Genomic DNA, 16871 nt, shown 5'->3' on the forward strand with positions numbered 1-16871 from the left:
CTCTGGGGAAGCAAGGGGGGGATGCTGGGAAGCACCGAGCGGTGCAAGGCCTCAGCCCTGTGGGATCCCCATGCTGGTCTCTGGGGGTCCCCTGCTAGCCGTGCCCTGCAGCAGGGGCTGGGCAGCGGGTGCAAGTTTCTCGAGCATCTTCGAGGTGTGCCCAGGAGCTGGCCTCTGCCACGGCCACCCACCCGCCTCGCTGCCGCTTGCTGGGATCCTGGCGCTCGGGCTCGGCTGCTGGGGGGAGACGGCGTTTCCACGTGTGAGCATCGCTGGGAGTCAGCGAGATGGCCGAGACTAATGCCACAGCTGCGTTTCCACCAGGTAAAGCCCTTCCTTTGGCTCCTTTCCTGCCTTCCCCTGCAGCTCTGGAGGATGAGCTGTGGGTGGCCAGATTGCTGGCCACCAGCTGGATGGTGGTCCAACCAGCTCCCCCGGGGCCTCCAAGCGTGTCCTCTGGGCACCTCGCTCCTGCCGCTGCGGGAGCTGGCACCCAGGCAGGGGACCACAGATCCAGGGGTTCTGGCGGCCTTGGCACAGATGGGTCATCCCGGGGCTGGCTTGCGATGGGCTGAAACACTGCTGGTGATGAGGCCTGGTAGAGTCGGGAGCCTCCTTCAATTCCGGATGAGTTTTGTGCAGCATTTCTCCCCTCGCCTTTGGAGTATATCGTAGGAGGCTCCGGCCCTTAAAAGGGCCCTGCTGCTGTGGAGCAGTTGTTGTCAGCTTTAATCCACCTGCAAGGCTCCCTTTTTCAGATGGAGATAATTTCTAGCTGCTTCAATAATGCTGTTGTAAAAGAGCCTTGTTGGCTGGGGACAAAGGTGGTTTCTCCAGCGCTAATCGATGCATGGGTTTCGGCTGGGTCCTGCTGCCTGCGAGGCAGCTCCTCCCGACGGCTCGAGGACGAGGACGTGCCCTGGGAACGTGCTGCCCTCGGGTGCCGGTTGGACCCTCTGCAACTCGGGTGATGCCAAGGGTGCGATGCTTTTTTTGCAGTCCTGTGTGGTGGGTGGGAAGCAAGCTGACTTGGGCAGCGCTTTGCTGAGTTTACTTTTTCGGAGGTGGCTGTGGGGCTGGGAAGTGTGTGCCCCTGTGTCCGCAGGGCAAGGGGCAGCGGCAGGGCGGCCAGCATCGTTGCATTGTGCAATTTTTCCATGCAGGAACAAGAAGTACTTGTCTGTCCTTCACACAGCTTTATTACTTAATTGTTGCTAGCAACGTCTAACAACTTTCTGAAGGTTGAAAGCTACCACGAGAGGGCAGAAGCTGATGCTGCTGTTTCTCATTTTGGTAGAAAGGGCTGTATGTCCTGGCAGTTTGATTCCCGAGTAGCTGTTCAGACCAAGTCTTACGCTCTCTCCCTCCCAGGGTAGCTTCCCCTGTGATGGCAGGAACTCCGTGCCACAAAGAGCATAGTCTTTCTCAAGTCCTTCCCACTTCTGCCCTGGGATGCTTGTTTCTAGGTGGTGTTTCTCGTTGTCAAGTTGTTCTTGGCTCTGCAGGTGCCAGTGGCTGTGGACTTCTGTCCAGCTGTGGCGCAGCCCTTGCTCCGGAGGAACGTCAGGGTGAGGAGCAGTATGATCTTGTTGATAGCAGTAACCATCTGCTCCACCTTTTCCTCTGCTGGGCACCCTACTTCATTCTGCAGCTGGCTCACCCTGGAGCTGCACAGCCCACCGTCGTGTTCCCAGATGCCTACATGGCCACCTGCCTGGGTTGTGCCAGCCGCTGCGTCAGCGTCTTCGCCTACACCCTACTGAGTGGCACGTTCCCAAGGTGTCTCAGGAAGGCGAACTGCCCTGCCCAGCCCAGTGCCAAGTACCAAGAGACACCTTGTGTGGAAAGTCACACTCTCAGTAAAAAAACCACCATGGGCCGCCTCAAGAGACTGCTCTTGGTGCGACATATTCTCATCATGCAGGTAACTACCTTGCTCTGCCTGTCTCGGTTCCTTAGACCTGGGTAGCATCATGGCAGTGGAGACAGGTTGATAGAGTGCAGGCGCCACGGATGAGAAAAGAACAGATTAGCCGGGTTAAAGCAATTGGGAGTAATGGAGGATAATGTTTTGCTGAATCTAAGGCAGATTCACCAAAAAGGAAGCGGTGGTGGAGGGAGGCATCTGCAGGGGATATGGTGTCGACCCTCTCTCTGCAGTGATGCTGTGCAGAAACCCGACAACACGCTGGAGAAAGGCTGCAGCAAAGTCCTAAATTAGCTCACAGACTTTATTTACTTCTAATGGCTCTGAGTCTGTTTTGATGGCATTAAAGCCCCATCCTATGTCAGGAAAATGGCAGGACAGCTGTTCTGAACTAAAAGCTTTTCTGCCTATCTTGAATTAGGAGGTTAATGGCCAATTTCACTGTCTGGGAGAGACTTAAGTATAACAAAACACAAGCTGTAGAGCGCCAGCTGACAGCCTCATACTAACCTCTGTGTTACAAGTGGCCGGGAGCTTCGGTCGAATTTTGGAGTAAAAGGGGAGACTAGTAAACTACTCGGGTGGTTACAGCTGCCTGGAGAGCAGGCAGAAGAACATCACTTTAGTCCTCTACTATAGCAAGGCTGTGTTTTCTAGGTTTAGGCTGTTTTTAAAACATGGGTTTATTAATCTTTAATACATTACTAAGGAAGGGTTTTATAACTTGTAAGTGTTCTTAGTTGCAGTTAATGTCACCCACTCTAGGCAGCTCAGCACAGCATGTATCGTCATTCCTCTGCAGTGTGTTACGCGAGCAGAGATTCTTCTCCCCCTGCCCAGGGTAAAACAGCTGCAAGCTTTCTCCCACACTTGAGTCCAAAGTGGCTTTGGGTCACGTTCCAAGACTTAAAGCTGAGACAGTTGTCCAGAAAATTGTAAAGGCAGCAGCAAGCCTGCCTCTGGGAGAAGAGCATGTTTATAAGATATATCAACGGTTGCCTTTCTGAACAACAGACTGATATTGAACTTGGGAAACACTGTTATTGAAAAAATTGCCCCCACACATGGTGTTGTATAAGGAACAAATTGTGTCAAACTGGAAAAGCTTCTACATGGACTTCAAGGTCTTGAAGAAGAAGGCATTTGAGGCTCTTACACATGCACAAGACGCTGAGCAGGCAAAAAAACATGGAGACCAACTAGCAAAAGTCCTAGTAATGCACGTATCAATGTGGAAATTGCTTATAAAGTGATCTGAAATGTTGTGGTTCACATTTTTTATGGAGCTTGTTTTTTATTTTTTTTTATTTTTTTTTTAAGTGAAAACCATTCTTCTGAGGGTCACTGCAACTTGGCTGTGAATGGTGAGGCTGTGCAAATGCATATGTCAGTTCTGATCGGTCTCAGTCCCAGAACAGCAACAGCAGCAGAACAGAACAAATAACTGTGTTAAGCAACTGACTCTTCTTTTGAAACAACTCATGAGATCTGTAGTAGTAGCACACTGTAAAGTTTGATGTGAATAAATTCATTGCACCCCTGTGGGCATGAAGTTCAGACTTTATCTCAGTTTAATGTTTTTCATGAGTAGAATCTGTCATGCTGTTTCGCTCTAACTGGAATGGGGGCATGTAAATGTGCTCAAGGGGGAAAAAAAAAACCCAACCATGTTTAAGTGGTAGTAGATTTTATGTTTGTGTTTGTATGTTTCAAGTATTTTGAATGCAGATATTTATCCTGCTACTGTAGCTAACTGCTCCCAAATACTTTTAAAAAGGAAACAAAAATCCACACATCTCCTCTCAGCCAACAGGAAATACTTACAAATTTGGATTCAAGCATGACTCAGTTGAGACATTACAACAGTTGCCAAAACAACTGGTGGAGGAGCTTACTGGAAGTGTAACACCAATAAAAACATAATAGGAAAAAGCAAGAGACAAAAAATAATCTGTAACCATGTTTGGAAAAGTATTTATAAATAGTTCAGAAGACGCTAATGCTCAGAGCAAAATTCCAGTGATCATGTTATCTTTTAATAAATTATATTTACAAAAGCAGGTTTTGGTTATACTGCTCAGTATGCACTAATAACTATAACCACTGGGATGCTTTATTTGATATATGTCCTGGCAGCTCTACAGTTCAACACTGTGTATTACTACCTCTATCTCTATTTCTGCAGTTTCAGTGTCTTGGTAGTTCATTTCTAGGGTGGTATCATGTTAAGTCCTTCTCACAGTCATCTCTGGGTATTTGCAGTCAAAACGCACAAGATGATTACACGCCCAGATTTTTATATCAAAATGACTGATTAGTCATTTCACTGTAGAGTATATTTCTTTCTCTTTGTACCTGTAAGAATAGCAGATCTTGGCTGATTTAAGACTCAGATACATCCATTCTGGCACAAACAAATAAAAACCTTAGCAGCAGAAAGCCAGAAACATAAATATTTAGACATTTGGTTTTATTCAGCCTAAAAGAAGAGCACTAATACTAGCACTTAGAAGAAGATTCAGTGAAAGGCATGGTAAGACAGCAGAAGAGAAGCTATTTAGACTGAGGGTCAGCTTCGTACCCTCGTGCTGCAGACATCTGAGAACAGCATATTAGCCTTGGAGCGTTTGTCATACACTAATAACAAACATTGTTTAGGTCCCTCTCTGAGGTTATGGAAAGGTTATCCTTTATGGTGATGGAAAAAGACTTAGTATAGAAGATTTGAATGTCAACACCTTGCCTTCTTACTGCTTTTCTTATCTTCTGATAAGAAAACCAACTAGGGAAAGTCACGGTATATTATCCAGGTAAACATTACATTTTCCTTGCTCCTTATCGTGTCTTGTTTGAATCCATACTGCCTCATCACTTTAGGATCACAATAATTACATGGGCAGAAGACTGTTACAATCATTAGAATTAATACTTTAGCTTGCCATAGCATCAAACATAAGGATGTGGTGGGCTGAAGGAAGGAGATGTGGGCCTCTCTTCTGCTCCTGACTGTCTTCTAGGGCAGAGTGTCTCTGATAATTAACATGAGTTGGAACTAAACACTGCTAATGACTATACACACAAGTGGTTTACTATGACTTTATGTAGTTTCTTTTCAGGTCCTTCTGTAAGGTTCATTTTTTACTCAATATCTGCACTTAAAATTTAATTTGTTCCCTCAGAAGTTAAAAGCCTGCTGCAAGGATATATTTAACCCCATGCTCTCTGTAACTCTTCTAAAATAAACTGTTCTCCTATTCTTTCCCTTGAAGCTTGATTCAGAAATAAACTCTGGAAATGGAAGAGTCGTCATCTTGTTTTAAATGCAAAAGCCCAGTTTGCTTCACTGAAAAACTTGGAAGAGTTTGTTTCTACAGTGCATGAACTATTTTATTTAGTTGCGCAACCTCTAAAGACTGCATGGGATTACAATGGAAAGCTGCTGTTGCTTTTGCAGAGAAGCACATGGCAGAGAAAAGCGCATGTGTTTCACTGGAACATTTCCACAATCCCTCCTTTTTGGAAGGTGTGAGCATTTCAATTTTTCATTTCTACCAGAAAAACATTAGTAAACAGCATTGGGTTCGCACTGATGTTTTAAACACAGGAAAACAATTACAAAGATAAATTTCCTATTCTTTTTGTATATAAAGAGTGTACAAAAGGCTGTTAGAAAATACTTTTATATAAATAGATCTTATATTTTGACATTAGCCTAATATTACACAAAAATGCATCCAATGATGCCAATTTACATATTTTTTTCAACCTGTATGCTTACTGAAAGGATTAAACTTAAGAAATTATTCCAAAGCCTCATGGGCTTGTGCTCATGTCTCAGGTGAAATTTTCTCAGGTTAGTCAGATACTCACTTCCATTTGCAAAAAAGCTCCCAAATTGCCTATATCTTCTGTGTGAGTCTTCAAACATCTCACTCCTGAGTTTAATAGTTATGAATCCCTTCTGTAACAGACACCAGAGAGTGGTTCTGCATGTCACTTGGGGTCACCTCGTAGCCCAATTTCTTCATATCTTTGGTCACTACATTGAAGGAAATGGTCACAAAGCCTTGAGATCGCACTCTCGTTACTAGGAAAAAGATAACATCAATAACACTAGTTAAGAGAGGTTTTGGAAGAGCTAGTGAATTCCTCACTGATATCTGGGCTGAGACTGTTCTCAGTAGGAACAACTGATCTTTCTCCCCAATAGAGGAAATGGATGGCCAAGCTGGGACTACTGTCATGCAAGAGTTACAGTCAGGAACTCCTGAGGACATACCTTCTCTTCCTTCTCCCTGTGCTACCACTCTTGGGTCGGTAAATTCTGGACGTCTCCCCGTGAACCAACTTGAAGAAGAAAATAGAAAACAAGTAATTTATTGGATATACTCATTAGTGTTCAGATTTGACATATAAAGTTCATTACATGCATATTAAAAAAAAAAAGGAAAGGAATAAGACTCCCAGCCTTTGTTAACAGCACAGAGTTTTGAAGACTGATTAACTTTATTGCTTATCTGCTTTGACCAAAGATAAGTTTTATCTCTCCAAGGAAAAAGTGAAACCAGTTTCATACACATTATGTTAAATCCAAATTATTTCTGGGCTAGATAGAATCTGTCTATGGCAAAGCAGTTTCAGAAACAGTCTGATTCAACTCTCACCTACCCAGAGGCTTGGATACTTTGAATAAATCAAAGACGCAGATAAGACAAAGGTATTCAAATTAGAGCCTAGACCCATATAAAAATAGTATGAAGAAGAGAAAGAAATCAGCTGAATCTTGACTGCAGTGCACAGAGATTCCCAAGGCAGCTCTGACCCAAACTGCTTAGGGACCACGAGCGTGGCTCCGCACAAATGCACTGTGAAGCTCACAGGCTCAGTAGGTACAGTCAGTGCACAACCTAAACAATCAGCTCACAGACCAACAGCACCATGGAAGGAAAAACCCTTAACACCCTGAACTGCTGTGGATATGTTAAGTTCCTTTACATATTGCTACTCCGGAAGAGAGAGTGGGGGCATAAGCAAAGCAAAGGTTATGGCAAATGCATTGTGGATGGAAGAAAAGTTAAAACCAGGAATTGTTTTTCCAAGCAAACGTTACACAAACATGCTCTGTCTTTGCTTTACAGATTGTTCTTAATGTGGCTATCCTACACAAAAGGATGATTTAGGGGTGGACGGTCCTCTTAGAGGACCTTCCTTAGAAGACTAATGACCACTAAAATGCCCAGTAAAACCAATTCAAGTCAAGCTGAGCTTCTGCAAGTCACGTCACTGAAATGAATCAGTCTGTGGAGTAAGGAGTTGCCACACAGTGCAAGAATTCAGATACGAGTCTGCTCTGTTAAAATTAGCAGTTCTTTTTCAAACCAATGTTGTTCAAATCCAAGGATGACAAAAAAGGCAAGTTGGCCAGCATTACTCCAAGCAAATAGTTAATATGTTTTAAGAAAACTCTCTGAAGGATACTTTAGCCTCACTTCACTTAGTTCCTCAACTTTAGCTTCACCTGTAAAACTCAAAACTATCTGTTTATGATACAAAACATACACACGTATGCACAAATGCGTAGCTGGAGAAACTTTTTTTAAAGTCCTTCTTAGTCTTACTCACAGTGTCTTTAATTATTACCTTGTAAACTTCTGCAGCCTAGATGTAGACTCTGGAACAAACATGGGAATGGTTCTCATATGCCTAAAACAAACATGAAAGGCACAGAAATTAAGAAATGAACCAAACAGCAATGGCAAGCCTTCCTATGTTTATTAAAGATGCCAGAGTTTCAGACACATTATATCACGGAACATCTCAGTAAATATACGTTTCCTTCCACAAAGAAAGGGCTTGTTTGTATAAGAAAGCTAGTGCAGAGCAAACAGGTCGCTTCAGAGTGCCAAACTCATTGCTGCATCCTAAGTGTCCCAAAGACATAAATGCAGAAGAACACAGGCACTTACTCCACTTCCAACAGCAGAAATGAAAGTTTAGCGCCTGCTGAGGAAGAGGAACTGATGTACCGCACTTCATACTTAAGCTTTCTTTGTGCCAGTTTTGACTTTAGGGAATTACCTACAGGATTACCAAAAATTATCTGATAACCAGGGGCTCCTGCTAGAACATCTGTGCTGTTCGTACCACTCTGACAAGGACATATGGGGACATTTTTGGCTCTGAAACAGCACAGTAACTTGGAAATAAACTCCATTTTGATCCTGAAAGACAAATAGGTCATCACCTCACCTTCCAGGCATGATGGGAACATGAACAGCTCCGTAGCCTCTGACCACATCATTTCCAAAAAAGTCAGGTCCATAGACGCTTACTACAATCTGCGGCCCTGCAAAAGAAGCGGATGTGAGCAGGGTGCCTGGTCTGCGAGCTGCACCCCAGCACCCCTAGGCACTCACAGCCAGACGGGTTGGTGCTCTTGAAGGTAATGTCGATGGGGAAGTTCCAGACAAGCGTGGAGTTTGCGGCATCGCTCTTGGAGGTGATCTGGGAGATGCCCTCCTCCAGGCCCTGTGGGGAGAGCACGGCATGAGCCAGGGGACCATGCCGGGCCTGTTTTACACAGGCCAGCAACATAACCCACGTTTTAGGGGGACACAAAGGGCTCTTACAGCAGTGGGAACCCAGTCCTGGCCATAGACGAAGCAGAATTTGCAGTAGAGGTCATCAAAGCCAGGAAACTGTGGGAGATAGAAAGGTCATGTTACTGGAACCAGGGTTGAGGCCACGCTGCACTAGTGGCACTGAGGGCCAGCCTGTGTCACGGGGCTGAGGGAGCCCAAGCTAGTGGGACCGGGCTCAGGCCCAACACTAGGGCCAGCCCCTGTTACTAAGGTTGGGGCTGAGGCTAAGCCAAATTACCAGGGTTGGGGCCGAGACCAGGCTGCGTTACGGGAACCGAGGGCCAGTCCACGTTAGTGGGATCAGAGCTGAGGCCGGGTCGCGTTGCTGGGCCGGGGGGACAAAGCCAGGCCATGCTGCGGAGCCAGGGCCGAGCCTAGGCCGCATCCCCAAGCCCGGGGCTGGGCCTGTGTTACCGGGCCTCGCTCTGCGTTACCGGGCCAGGGCTGGGGCTGCATTACGGGGCCCGGCTCTGCATTGGGGGGTCGGGGCAGGGCCGGGACCCGGGGGGAGGGGATCAGGGCCGCGTTACCGGGGCCGCGTTACCCGGGCCGGGGCCAGGCCAGGCCGCGCCGCCGGGGGCCAGGCCGCGCCGCCGGTGCCGAGCCCGGGCCGCGCTGCCCGAGTCCCTGAAGCCCGTCGCGGCCCCCATCGCGGGCCCCGCTCACCTGCCCGCTCTCGATCTGCCCGCTGACCGCCACCAGGAAAACGTCGGGGCTGCCGGCGGCCGCCATGGCGCCGGGCGCGGCCTCGCCCGTTGCTGGGGGCGCGCGCGCCGCCGCCGTCGCCATGGAAACCGCGGGCGGCGGACGGCGCGGCGGCGGGGACACACTTCCCGGGCGGGCGGCGCTTCGCGGGGCCGCCGCTCAGCGGCGCTCGGCGCCTTCCCAATCCAGCCGCGCCGCCCCAAAACGGCGGCGGCCCCCGCCCTTGTCCCCCGGCGCCCCTCGCCCCGCCGCTCTCGTCACACCCGTGGCCGCCACGGCCGGGCCTGGCAGCGGGGCCTTTCGGTCCCTGCGGCCTGCTCCCTACCCCCCCGCCTTTTCCCTTTACACTGTGCAATTTGGGGAATTTTCTAGATTTATTATTGTTAATATTAGCATATTTTAACCTTTTTAACACTCTCCCGCTCTCTGCCAGGGAAGCCAGGCCTCGTCCCGGCCCGGGGAGCCTGGGAAGCGGCCGCTAGATGCTGCTGCGGCCTGGCCGCGCCGAGCAGGCCGCGGCCGGAGACCAGCGCGGAGCCGCCACGCGTTTTGTGGAGAAAAGAGCGATTTTCGCTCCTTTGAAGTGAACGTTATCGGGGGGAAAAATAAAGCAGCCCTCGACCAACTGCCCCATGCAGCGCGTGAGGCCGTTTAATTAACACTTCACTTAGTGACCAGCTACCTCCGACCTAGCTAAGAGACAATTTTTATTTATTTTATTTTTTTCCGGCCTGGCAAGCACTATAAAGCCGCTGGAGGAGGTTTCGGCAGCTCTGGTCACCCCTGCCCGCTGCTGGGCGGCCTCTGTCCCCTCCCAGGCATAACGAGGCCTTGTTTTTATTTTTCCTTTACATGCCGGTCTTGTTCTATTTAGCTGCCTTTTTAATCTTTGCGAGCAGAGTGAAATCCCGAGCGAGGAAGTGTTTTTACCCTGATGGAAAACTCAAATAATGATCCAGCCAGGAGCTGAATCTTCAGAAGTAATGAAAAAAATCCCAGATCACTGTGCTTCCATGGGAGATTTTTTTTTTTTAAGGGTGCTTGTGTTCCCTGTGGCCACATAAAACTCTTCTCCAGGCCCTCCCCGAGCCGGCGCCCCTCACCCCGCCTCTGGGCGCCTCCAGGCGTGCAGGGGCTGCTGCTCGCTGTTACCCGAACGCGAGCACGCTTTAAATCCCAGCGCTGGCGAGCGATGCCCACGATGCCGGTGCCTCGTTGCCGTCTCGTTCCCCGGCACGGTTAAAGCGACCCCGGGGCTGGTTCACCGCCGCCGGCGAGCGCTCGGGGAAGGGGAGCGAGGTAGGAACGACAAGGCGGTGGCACAGCAGAAACGTTTTATTTGTAATCCCAAATATTTACGAGCAACACCTGCTAAACGGCCAGCGCAATACATTTTATGGTGGCATTAATCCGCAATAAAACTGCTTTATTTTTAGTCTGTTTGCACAAGGTTGCCGGTCTGACTCATCCCCGCCTGCTTCTTATCTCTGCAAGGAGGCTGCAGAGAGCTTCCCTGCCCTTTTCCTTAATAGCCTTTTACTTCTGTTCTTAGCGCTCTTCCCACCTGCTGTTTGGATCAAAGGACATGGAAGTACATGGAAAAGCCTGAGCTCAGAGAACTGTGCTGAAATTCTTGCTAAATATATTTACCCCCAGATTTATTTCGGTGGGAAAGTAACCGGGGTGACCTGGCCCTGTGTGTCCGGGCGCAGCAGGGAAATGGGTCCCGCGCGGGCCCGAGGATGTCCACTGGGACGGGACGGGGTGCTCGGCGACCCCTCGCTGCTCCCCCCCTCGTTAGGCCACGTAATTAGCGGGCTGGAGCCCGGCTCGGACCCCTGCCCCAGGCAGAGCACCAGGCGCTGTTGCCAATGAGCTGTGAAATGCCCGGTCTTGTATGAAGAATTAATTTGTGTTGGAACTTGCTACTGTTTGTGAGATTATTATTTTTTTCTTTCTTGTTAATGAGGAAAATTAATTAGTGCCTTGGTCTGAGCCAGGCAGAATAAATCACGTGCGTGCAGAAAAGGGGGAGAGGGTGAGGAAGCCTGGAGAAGCTGGCTCCCGGCGGGGCAATCGGACTCGACAGGGGAATAAGAGCAATAAGAAGACCCGGGGGAGAGGCCGGGAGGGAAGCGACTCCCTCCAGGGCTGGCAGGGACGTGCCAGCCGGGGGCGAAGGCCGCGTTTTCGGAGGAAGGCCGGCTGGGCCGGGAGCGCCGCTCTTCCCTGCCCAAGCTGCGGCTCACCTGCAGGCATCGCTCAGCTCAGCCGGAGACGGTCCTGGGCCTCGGTGGGTTTGCAACAGCTAGACCTGTTGAGCCTCTTAAAAGAGACCTGAGTGGAGATTTCAGCCGCTCAGACGATGCTGCTGATGAATAAGGCTCCGGCAGGATGCACAAAAAATTCTAATTACGACCCCCATAAAGGAGCAGACGTGGCCACAGCCATTAAAGCACAGCCATGTATTTAAAGCTTAATAGAGAAAGTTTAAAAAGGATAAAGTCAATTTAATTATTCCTCCTATGAAAGCTTGTACAAATATCAAAAGCTTATTGGTATTCATGCAACCTGCACGATCTCGCAGCGATGACAGATTAAAAGTTGTATCTAATCGCATCGGGGATGGATTCAGATTTGTTTTTTTAATGCTTTTTTTTTTTTTTCTCCCCAGGCTGACAGAGATGTTCGGATCGATACCATCTGAAATTTAACCTTGAAACAGAGCCCATCTGAAGACACCTCAGGGTGCTTCATGACGGCTTCCTCTGCCCCTTCCTCAACATGATCGTTTTTAATCTTGCTTTGATCTCCGTTCCTCAAAGGCTCCTGACAAGCCCCGGACGAAGCATCGCTGCCGCTCCTGCACGCTGCGGTTTCGCTGGAATGGAGAGCGGGAATGGGGAAGAGTCTGGCTGACGACAGGCACGACCGAAGCATCATTAAAAATGCAAAGTAGAAATCGATCCAATTAAATAATAATGCCCTGCGTTTACCTCGGGCTTTTCACTTCCGACCGTAGGCAACGTAACCCTTGCAGACAGCCTGGAGGAAATTGCTGAACATCATTACCCCGAGTCGATCGGCAAGAAAATTAATGCCGGGCAAAATTAAACTGTTTCCCCCGGCAGCAAGTCGCGGCCGGGTTTGGGCTGGGGCGCGGGGCCTGCTCCTGCCCGGAGAAACTCTGCCTGCCGCAATGCGTTTGGGTGGAGAGCTCAGAGGTTGTCTTAAAAGAAGAGGTTTTCTGCCGACCGGAAGGTGAAGAGGAGCCGGCTTGGGGCAATTCTTGCCTGGCAAATGTTGGTTTTTCATGTCTGTTTATTTTGCACTTTTTGCAAAACCGGACGCAGGGGAATGGACATCCCTAAAGGAGGAGAAAGTTTTGGTATGGGGAAAGACCTTGGCTAGGCTTCGAATTATGGTTCCCTCAAGGAAAACACCATGGCCACGATTAAAAATGCAGCGACCAGGCTGAAGGGCCAGGTTACAGCAAGGGCAGAGCAGCTGGGGCCGGAGCTGCTGCATGGAAACCCCTTCGCTGCCTTCCCGCTGGCACAGAGCCCTCGCCGAGGCCAGAGCATTCGTTAGGTCCCTGTTTTAGGTGTTTTCAAGCGTCCCTGCTGCCCTGGCGGTGCCTGGCCCCGCTTGGAGCAGACACCGGGTGGCCGCACGCCCTGTTAAGCAGCGCGGGCATCAAGGTGCACCGGAGCCCGGTGCTTACGGCACTGCTGCTGCATCCCGGCCCTGCTCATCCATGCGATAGTGAAAGCTGAGCCGGGGGCTGGCACAGCCTGGGTGCAGGCTTGGGTGTGCCGTTCGGTGGGTTTTGGACAGCCAGGTACCTTCCATTTTTTGCAGAAATGCACCAAATCGCAATAGCGATGCTCAGCTTGTAACCGCAGCCGATGTACCGGGGCCTGTGCTGAAACATCCTGCCCAGAGCTGGGCTGCCGTTAGGAAACCCGCCACGGCGCTGGGGCAGGGGAGAAAGCAGCGTTATTCCAAGCCAGAACTACCGAGATATTGCCGCCGTGCTGAGCCCCTGATGCTGTATCCCTATTTCATCCATGCATCTAGGAGAGGAGTAAAATGCTTCGTGTCTGCCCGCAGCCAGCAACCAGGCTGCAGCTGGCCAGCTCCATTGGCAAGCGATCCCGCGGGACGTTTCCGTGTGGGTCTCGGTGTGCTGCCGAGGAGGGGCCGTGCGGAGCCATTCGGACGCTGCTGCTGGTGCCAGGAGCGTTTCCCCCGCGCGCGTGGGACCTGCTCCCGGTGGCTTCACGGCCGCGACAAGCATGCGGCGAAGCGGGGAGCTCGCGGTCCCCGGCAGCACCGTCTCCGCAGTTTCAGCTCCCAGGGGATGCTGGGGTCAAAGGCAAAGACGCGGCGTATTTTTTCCCATCCGCACATCTGTGTCCTTGGAGATAGTTCACCCCCCGAGGGAGCCGGTGGTGGGAGCAGCGCGGGGGGGAGGCCGGTTCCCACGGTTGCACCTGCCGGCGGCTGCGGAGCCCAGGATGGCTTTTCCAGTCCATGCGCTCCTGTGGCCGCGTCCTCAGAGACCCTTGGGCCAGGGTCTGAGCGCTGGCACCAGGAGGAAGGAGACAAGGGTAAAGACCCGGCCGTGGTGTTGGAGAGATGGTCGTGTTGGGGGAGACATTAATTCACAGTCTCATCTTTTCTCCGGAAAGCAGAGTAGGGTTTTGCATCCAACAAACTTCAATTAAAAACCATCCGAAGAGATGAGGCACCGGCTGCCCGGAGCAGCGGCACGGCGCTCTCTGACTGGGTTCCTTCCTCGGCAAAGCCATCCGCTGCTGGGGAATCCCAGCCGTTTCCCGACGCTGGAGCCCGCTCAAGCAGCCAAGGCCTCGGCCACGTCCCCGGCCACCTCGCAGGGTTGCTGCTCCGCCGCTGGATTATTCACACCTCCCTCAGCTCCCTGGGCTGTTGAAGCGGATGAGCACATGGATGCTCCCGCACCAAGGGCTGCCGGGTGCTGGGGACCGCCGGCGTTGCGGGCTCCTGCTGGGGCCCATGATCGCTGCGTGCTTTGGGGGAGCTTGTGCGGGGGGGGGGGGGGGGGGGGGGGGTCCAAGGCACTTTGCAGCGGGTTCATTAAGCTGCTCAGGAAGGTGTTGCTAATTGCGGCGTGTCCAGCTCCTTCCGGACAAGTGGACTGGGACAGGGATGTGTCCAAGCAGCCCAGCCGCGGTGCTCCCGCAAGCTGTGCCCATGGGAGGGGAAAGCCGAGCTTTGGCAACCCCTTGTCCTTCACACTCCTCCTGCTTAGCAGTAAAATGGTCCGATTTAGGCTGATTTTTTTTTTTTTTAATAGCATCATAAAGAACAAGTTTTCCCCTTCGCAGCCAAAACCTCCTAACAGAAGAGGTTCCTGCCTCAAAATGGCTTTTATTGCTTGCCTAGAAACCCCTGGTACGGGAAGGCAACAAGCCGGCAGAGCGACTCGGCTTGAGGAGCCGCCTCTGCCCCAGCAGCGGGGCAGCCACAGTAACGGCGATCCCGATCGCCATCCTAACGGTGATCCCGATCGCCATCCCCATTCAGCCCTCGGCCTGGGATGGATGGCGGCGGCAGGAGCTTGTGTCCCTGGTGAACTCACCGCCTCCTCCTGGCCCCTGGCAGGAAACCGTTTTGGGAAGAAGCCGGGAAAAGGCTCTGCCCATTTCCCCCACAGGCAGAAACAAAACCTTCTGAATTTGTTCCTTTTTAAAGAATGAAATGGTTTTTAACTCAAAATTAAAAAAAATAAGAGATTCTCCTGTCTCCGCTTCCCTGGGAGCTGCCCGGCTTCCCGATGCCGCCCGACGCACCCCTGGGCCGTGCCAGGCGCCTCGTCCTGGGGTTTTACTGGAGTTTATTCCGGCCATGGGAGCAGACGCCTCCATCAGAGCTGCTCCAGCTCCCTGCAAAGTTTTGCTTTCCACGGATGACTTCGTTACAAGCCTTTACCAGCTGCCGACAAGGCAAACGCGCCGGCGGAGGAAGGGGAGCTGCGAGCGCGCGGGGCTCCGGCTGCAGAGCCGTGCGGGGCCGGAGCCTGCGGAAAGGCTGCCGAAGGGGCGGAGGGCTTTTCCCCCGGCACTGGGGCACCGGGGCGAGGGGGGGCACAGCCCCTTGCAGCACAGCTAAATAACGGCAGCAGTAAGTAGCGGCAGGAGCAGAGGCACCGCGCAGCCTCCCCTGCGCCGGGGACGCACCGAGGCCCCGCACGTGCCCGAAGGCAGCGTTCAGCCCAGCACGGATGAATTCCCCCCCCCCCTCTTTTCCAGTCTGCTGGGTAAATTGCAAGGGAAGGAGTTTGCCGCTGTCCCCAAAGTGCTATTAATAATTGCTGTTACGGTGCTTTTCTGGAATTCCTCACGATCCCACTGAGACGGAATAATTATTGACAATAATGCTAAATGACTCTTAATTACAGCGGCGCAGGTGCGCGGAGGCAGCCGGCCCCGGCGGCGGCGCCGAGCGTGCGGCGGCTCCCTCGGCACGCGAGGGCTTTGCACCGGCGCAGCCCAGCGCGACGCGGGGAACGAGCCCGCGGCACCCGCTCCGAACGGGGCCGGTTCTGACCCGGCACCGGTTCTGACCCGGGACTCGCTGGTGTTTTACTCACCGCCACGGCAGAAAGTCAAGCCACGCTTCCAGTTTATACAGTTTAATACATGTGAAACAAGATACATTTCCTTTTGAGTAATGAATGCATAAATAACAGAAGATATATGTGAATGCATAAATATGAGGCGGCATGGAAGGAACCAAACAAAAACGATTAAAAAAAAAAAATTTGGTTTTGTTGGTGTTTAGGCCTGTTGGCTGCGGCTGCCCGGCGCGGGGCGGCCAGCGGCGGCGGCGGTGGCGGCAGGGGCCGCTTGCTGCTCGTGCGAAGCATCAGCTTTCCATGGTGAAGCTGTCACACGGTGAGAGGGGCCTGGATGAAGAGCGGGGCAGGGCAGGGGCAGGGAAAGGAGGTTGAAAAATGCAAATAAACCCCAAAAGCCAAAAAAAAAAAGAAAAAATAAAGAAAGGAAACGAGTGGTGCTGAGAGGTGACGCGGGTTCCTCTAGAGGCTGCTGGGTCCGGCGCGGCTAGGGAGCGGGCGCCGGGGTGCGAGCGCGGCCGCGTGCGGCTGGAGGTGTGGGCGGAGGGACGACGGACGGAGAGGCTGCAAATGAGACGGTTCCGGGGATCACCTAGTTTTCAAAGGCTTTATGCTATGAGGAGAACAAACCATTAGCTTAAATGCTCACAAAGAACATCACCTAAGACAGCGCTTTATACCTTTACATATTGTATCAATAATTTACTTTGAACTGTAGTAGACAAAATACATTTCTTAAATAATTTACTATTTATTTGTTTTGTTTTTTTAAATCGGTAATTTTTTCCTTTTTTTAATCTTTTTTTTTTTGTAACACAAGAAACCTTGTTTGTGCACGTTAGTTCAGATTATTGCAACATTTAACCTGAATTTCAGTTAAAAAAGGAAAAAAAAAGAAAAAAGAAAAGGACAGTTGTACAGACAAGAAGAATGAATAACTTATTATTGCACTGGCTACAATTCAGTAGTGATTTGG

The 16871-nt window shown here is 51.0% G+C and overlaps 2 protein-coding genes across 2 annotated transcripts in view; both read right to left on the minus strand.

Annotated features, from left to right (window-relative positions):
- Positions 1-4380: 4380 nt before the first annotated feature.
- B9D1 (B9 domain containing 1) lies at positions 4381-9331 on the minus strand. Its single transcript, XM_067306414.1, has 7 exons — positions 9235-9331; positions 8557-8625; positions 8344-8455; positions 8177-8273; positions 7568-7630; positions 6207-6274; positions 4381-6014 (listed from the first exon to the last, which is right to left on the minus strand). Exons 1-7 carry the CDS (start codon positions 9298-9300, stop codon positions 5869-5871), a joined length of 621 nt encoding a protein of 206 aa, XP_067162515.1. The 5' UTR covers positions 9301-9331; the 3' UTR covers positions 4381-5868.
- Positions 9332-15961: 6630 nt separating this feature from the next.
- Positions 15962-16871, minus strand: part of CACNA1H (calcium voltage-gated channel subunit alpha1 H) — a 255797-nt gene continuing 254887 nt past the window's right edge. Inside the window, exon 36 of the mRNA XM_067305989.1 lies at positions 15962-16508. Coding sequence (XP_067162090.1) covers positions 16488-16508 — 21 coding nt within the window. The 3' untranslated portion in view covers positions 15962-16487. The remainder of the gene's footprint in view (positions 16509-16871) is intronic.

This window comes from Apteryx mantelli, chromosome 16 (assembly GCF_036417845.1).
Source record: "Apteryx mantelli isolate bAptMan1 chromosome 16, bAptMan1.hap1, whole genome shotgun sequence".
NCBI classification, from domain to species: domain Eukaryota; kingdom Metazoa; phylum Chordata; class Aves; order Apterygiformes; family Apterygidae; genus Apteryx; species Apteryx mantelli.

Coding starts and splice junctions, on each gene's coding strand:
- B9D1 (XM_067306414.1), bottom strand. CDS start 9,300: ATGGCGGCCGCCGGCAGCCCCGACGTTTTCCTGGTGGCGGTCAGCGGG. Junction 8,456..8,556: donor AGGACTGGGTTCCCACTGCT/GTAAGAGCCCTT, acceptor CTCTCCCCACAG/GGCCTGGAGGAGGGCATCTC. Junction 7,631..8,176: donor GTTCCCATCATGCCTGGAAG/GTGAGGTGATGA, acceptor TGTTTGTTTTAG/GCATATGAGAACCATTCCCA.